The 6,000-nt window shown below is 42.8% G+C and overlaps 1 protein-coding gene across 2 annotated transcripts in view; it reads left to right on the top strand.

Annotated features, from left to right (window-relative positions):
• The first annotated feature begins 3,701 nt into the window (after positions 1-3,701).
• Positions 3,702-6,000, top strand: part of LOC140484555 (tetraspanin-14-like) — a 69,928-nt gene continuing 67,629 nt past the window's right edge. The window contains exon 1 of one of the 2 annotated variants that reach the window (XM_072582923.1): positions 3,702-3,961. In XM_072582923.1, coding sequence (XP_072439024.1) covers positions 3,881-3,961 — 81 coding nt within the window. In that variant the 5' untranslated portion in view covers positions 3,702-3,880. The remainder of the gene's footprint in view (positions 3,962-6,000) is intronic. The other variant, XM_072582922.1, reaches the window with a different exon arrangement.

Here is a 6,000-nt window from a genome sequence, read left to right as displayed (position 1 = left end):
CTAGAAAAAAAAAGAACCAGCCCATGTCCTCAGACTCAGAGGGGTTGGGATGTTGTAATTGGAACAAGGTCAGACAGATGGACCTCATAGAATATGAGTTCCCTGATTGGAGCTATTAATCAGGTCCAATCTGGGATGCCTGGCCAACAGATATAAGCAGGAGAGCTAGACATCCTGTTTGCTCTGGCGGCTGGTTCTGAGGGAGCTGGATCAGTGTCAAGGACTCTCAATGTGTAAAAAAAGGGTGAATTAGTGACAGGATGCCGGCCTCTGTGAAGTTATTTCACCCCTCTCAACCGTTTCTGTTCCGAAGAAAATGACACAAGCGTATTCAGCCTGTGGCAATGCTGCCCATTTAACAAGGTTATGTTGCCCTTGGTTTTTTTCAAGAGGGGTCGTAAAGGTAGCGGTGCCAATTTGTCTGGAAATGGTTACTTTGAGCAATGGCAGGGGAGTGGCCAGTTCTCCCAGTTCAGGTTCTTTTTTCTAGCTTGGTTTAGTTTTAGTTGGCAGTCAAACAACTGCTGGGGATCTAGAGAAGCAATTACAGTGAGAAAAGGTTTCGTATTTCAACAGAGGTCTTGTCTGAACTTTCTCTCTGAAAATTCCTGTCTGTAAGAATCTCTGTTTGAATTTACCTTTTGCCAAGCGGTGTGTTTTTGGGTTGTTGCAGGGATTGGAAAAGCTTTGTTAAGTTGCAAAATTGTGTTGGTTGGGTTATCAAATAAGTTATTTTCAATTATGTTTTCTTTTGTTTGTGTTTCATCCATAATGTTTAAATAAATTCTGTTTTGTTTAACGAACCAGCCCAGCTGAGTGGTTTGACCAGCTACATCACTCCTGGAATATCCACTTTACATCTGCCTTAAAGAAAATAAAATATTAGGGTCTGGACTACTTTCTTAAAACAGTTTGAGGGGGTCAGACCTGGTCCATAAGAAACTTCTCTTCATAACTCCATCCAAGGTGACATTCTGGTGAATTTCCACTGCACCTATCCAGTGAAATCGCATCCTTCCTATAATGCAGAGTCCAGACTGGTTTTCTTAATGTTTAATATAACCTTTACTTGAGCTCAGGGTGCAACATTCGAATGTTTGCAGGTAGTGCCTAACTTGGCTAATTAGGAGAACCTGTCAAGGATTGCTACTCACAAGTATGACAGAAGCTGGCCAGTGAAATGGAGAGCAACTCAGCTGATGGAGTTCACCGTGGGGAAGAATAATATGAAGCATTTTAGAAGAACGAAGATGGAATGATGGTGTAATATAAATGACATGATGACTTTCAAAAAAGTTAACAGAGAAATCTTGGTACATGTAGATCCTTGAAGGAGCCTGAACAATGTGATTCCCCACCTTTCCCTCTGCCACATCGATGACTGTATCAACGCCACTTCATGCTCCCATGAGGAGATCATCAACTTCACCAACACATTCCACCAAGAAGTCGAGTTTGTCTGGACCATCTTGGACACCTGCTTCCCCTTCTTGGACCTCTCCTGCTCCATCTCCAGCGACCGACTCAACATGGGCATCTCCTTCAAACCCACCGAATCCCACAGCTAGCTGAACATCACCTCCTCCCAAACCCCTCCTGTAAAAATGCTATCCCTTACTCCCAAACATCCCAGGAGGAGCAATTCCATGCCAGAACATCCCAGATGGCCACCTACTTCAAGGACTGCAAATTCCCATCCCATGTGATCAATGATGCCTTCCAGCACATCTCTTCCACTTCACACACATCCACCCTTGAACCATCCCCCCCAACCTCAACAAGGATAGAGATTTCCCAGCTACCTTCCCCCGCCTACCCTCCAATTTTTCTTTCAGCCCATTTCCCCCTCCACGATCCTGATGAAGGGCTAATGCCCAAAACCCTGACTCTCCTGCTCCTCGGGTGCTGTGCTTTTGCAGTACCACACTTTTTGACTCTGATCTCCAGCACCTGCAGTCCTCAATTTCTCTCTGAACAAGGTGATGAACTGGTTCACAAAAGCATATTGCTTACGCATATTGCTTATCCAGTACAAAAAGGATGTTTGCAAAATAAATGCAGTTTCATATGTAGGTAGATCTTTGTGATCATATGAGATAGACAGGAAATAACACTTTTATTGTTCACTTGGATGAATAAATCAACTTTATCTTCCCCACCAGAAATGTTGTTTCAGAGAAATATGAAAGGTGATAGAGAGTTACTCATACTTTCCAGTTGTTTAAGGAGCATTTCCTATTGCTGCAAGTTTCTTAGATTGAGTACTTGTGTTGTTTGTGTGGAAGGTAACAATAGTAAAGCTTTAGGAAATTTTAACATGTTACAGATCATATCTGAATATTTTAGATAAGCTGGTGTGTTTTGGGCAAATTCATTTGCATTTAGTTCTGTGCTCATTTTATTCTAAGTTAAATTGGTAGTTAAGTAAAAGCACAGGATTCGTTACATCACAGTTAAATCAACAAAAGAGATTTAAGTAAACTGGGACCCTAAATCCATTGGTTTGTCAGGCAGCAATTAATGTTGCAATCATGTTGCAACTAAAACATTATATGAAATTTGTCAAGAAGTTTAGGCTGAAAGGATTTAATGATCCCAATTCCTCCCCCCAGGTCATAGTCATGGAGATATGTCAGGATGAATCAAAAATGTGACAAATATTATATAACCCCAGGCTTGCTGTGCCTCAGAGCTACAAAGGATTGTGTGTTCCCGATGGTGCTGCAGGCTTAGACTTGATTAGAAGTTGTCATAGTGATTATGTGGATATTTATTGAGCAAGCACCTATGGTGTGGCCTAGGTGCAGCCTTTATAGCACAGTTCAAGAAGCTCAGCACCATCCAGTCCAAAACAATCCTCTCAATTGACACCATGTCCAAAGCCATTCACTCTCTCCACTCAGCAGCAGCAGTTTGTATCATCTCTATGATACACTGCAGAAATTCATCAAAACTTCTCACACAGCACCTGCCGAATCTCTGACCACTTCCATTTAGAAGGACAAAGGCAGCAGATATGTGAGAACACCACCACCTGCACATTCCTCTCCAAGCCACTCACCATCCTGACCTGGAAATATATCATTGTTCCTTCACTGTTGCTGGGTCAGAATCCTGGATTCCTCTCCTTAATGGTATTGTAGGTCTGTGACAGCAGCGATTCAAGAGGACAGCTCACTTGTCAAGGGCAACTAGGAACCGGCAATAAATGCTGCTGACCACTACAAAGCTCCCCCTCACAAATGCTTCCAAACCTTACAAATCACGGACTCTTACAAATACTCCCAAAAGAACCCTCAAAGCCCAATAAAGTCGTCACCCTCTGAGTGAATAAGAGAAAGTTGTGGATACAAGTGTGATCATTTTTCTGCTTTATATCAGAATATCTCAGATTTGATAACAATAATCAGCTTTAGGCGGATTGTGTAAATCATCCCATCACAGCAACAATTCAAAACGCTGGTTGAAGAGTCAAAGTCACTCTGAATCGTAGGCGTGCGACCCCAGTTACTCGGCAAGGCACTGTCTAGTTTTGCAAAGCCGAGAACCAGGAGAGATTGTACTGACAATTTTGGTAGCTTACACACACCCCTAATTCTCCTTCCTTCCATCCCTTCATCTCTCTCTCTCTCTCTATTGTTGTGTTCCTCCTATTCTGATCTGTTAAGTTTCCTGTCTGGTTCCGGCTCTAAGGCGGGTCTGAATTGCAGTGTTTCCTGCTCCGCCTTCGATCCGGGAGCCGGTTGCAGATTGCCCCAGGTTTCAGTGAAGGAGTTGCGGGCACACGGTGTGAGCAGTGCCGGGGCGCAGGGGGCAGGTACCCCCCGGGACTGGTAACCGGGTCCGCTGCACCGACAGCGGCGCACACAGAGACTGTGAGATGCTGTCTTACAAATACCAGGGGGCACAAGTCAACTGTCTCTTCAAATACATCCTGTTCACCCTCAACATTATCTTTTGGGTGAGTGTGGGGGCGAGGGTGAGGGTGATGGGGGGGGGGCACTTGTGACACTTGGGGTGATTTATAGGGTTCAAGATGTTTGAATCGGGGTATTTGTTGAGGGTGGTTTATGGGATCAGGAAGTACTTTGAGGGTGGGTTTTAGGATCGGAGTGTTGGGAGGATAGTTTGTAGGGTCAGGAGTATTTTGAGTACAGTATGGGTTTTAAGGTCAGGCATTTGTGAGGGTGGTTTTGGGCTTGAATATTTGGAAGGGTGATTTGTAGGATCTGGGGCATTTGGGAGGGTGGGTTTTAAGGTCTGGATATTTGGGAGGGTGTTTATAAAGTCGGCAGTATTTGGGAAGGTGGTTTATGGGGATGCTGCAGTGACCATCTTGGCTGTTTCCAAGGAAATATTGAAAACCCTTTCTGATGTAATGTGACTGTCTGGCCAAAAGGCTTCTTTTTAAAAATTCATTCATGGGATATAGGTGTCACCGGCTAGACCAGCATTTATTGCCCAGAGGGCAGTTAAGAGTCAACCATATTGCTATGGATCTCACATGTAGATCAGACCAGGTAAGGAAAGCAGATTTCCCTCCCTAAAGACATTAATGAACCAAATGGGTTGTTCTAACAATCAGCAATTGTTATGATGTGGAGGTGCCAGTGTTGGACTGGGTTGGGCAAGATCAGAAGTCACAAGACACCAGGTTATTGTCGAACAGATTTATTGAAATCACGTGATTTCAGAGCACTGCTCCTTCATCGTGTGAAGAGAAACACACAGGCACAGAATTTGTGGGCAGGGAGATCAAACGACCATATGAATGGTGTGAGTGGGATGTCAACAAGTCTCTTCAGGTGATCAAGAGTGTCAGACGGTGTGAGTAAAGTGTCAACAGCTGAATAGCAAGTGAAGGGATGACCTATGATCTGATTAATTGAGGCAGAGAGATAATTACAAAAAATTAAAAATAAGCCATGTGGCTTGTCTCCAGTACCATCTTATTGTTAATTTTTAACACTAACCCTAATTGTCATGTGACAATTGTTTCATAATCATTATTGAATACAAATTCCACCATCTACCATAACAGGATGTTGTTTGGGTTCCTCAGAATGTTATTTGGATCTCTAGAGTTATAGTGTAGTGATAATACTATTAGGCAATTGCCTCCCTCCTGCTACACTTCCATGTGAAATGCTATTACACAAATGTAAGCATTTGGATAGCATGTGTGAGTCTTGAAGTTGGATTAGGGATTAGTGAAATGGTTGGACATCTGTGGGAGGGAGAGCAATATACAGCTATGGGGTACTGAAGGGGATTTGACATAAAGATTAAATCTGAAAAGAGGCTAAAAGAAATTTCGGGCTGACAGCAGAAACCATACTAATTGTGCCTAGACACTTAATAAAGCAAAATAATGCTACACCAACAATATTACCAACCAAATAATGGCCTAACAACTTGTAATTATCTGAAGATACACAGTGAGTGTATTACATGGAAACCACATGAGTATCCACCACCCTTTGCCCCAGTTTATCAGTATAAACTTCTCTTCCTTATCATGTGTTAACCTAGCTTGCCTTTCAATGCATTGATGCAATTTGTCCCAACCACTAATTGGTGAAGCAAGTTTAACAATTCTAACCACTGATAGCAACATGACTGCTGAATTCATTGTTGCATTCATTTGTCATCAACTTAAATATGGCTTTTAGTTTTGCATTTTCCCTTAGTGGTGATGTACATTCTCTACATTTACATTCTTGACATTAATTCCTTCATTGTCTCCATGTGCTAGAAGTGCCTGGTGCCTCATTATTATTAGCTGTGGCTTCATTAGAAAGCACAAAGATTGCTTCAGTCGAAAGCACTTTGGTCGTGACATCAGAGGATTGTAGATCAAAGACACTTGTGTGTCCATCAGCAGCAGCACTGTATTGAGGGAGTGCTGCTCTGTCTCAGTGAATGTCTTGATTCAGAAGAGATGTTAAACTGAGCTTCTGTGAAAACCAGTAGAAGTGTTCTCCTTGGTACCCTGATTGT

This window comes from Chiloscyllium punctatum, chromosome 13, assembly GCF_047496795.1.
Source record: "Chiloscyllium punctatum isolate Juve2018m chromosome 13, sChiPun1.3, whole genome shotgun sequence".
NCBI lineage: Eukaryota > Metazoa > Chordata > Chondrichthyes > Orectolobiformes > Hemiscylliidae > Chiloscyllium > Chiloscyllium punctatum.
The sequence above is the reverse complement of the archived record's forward strand: the minus strand, read 5'-3'. Positions and strand labels throughout refer to the sequence as shown.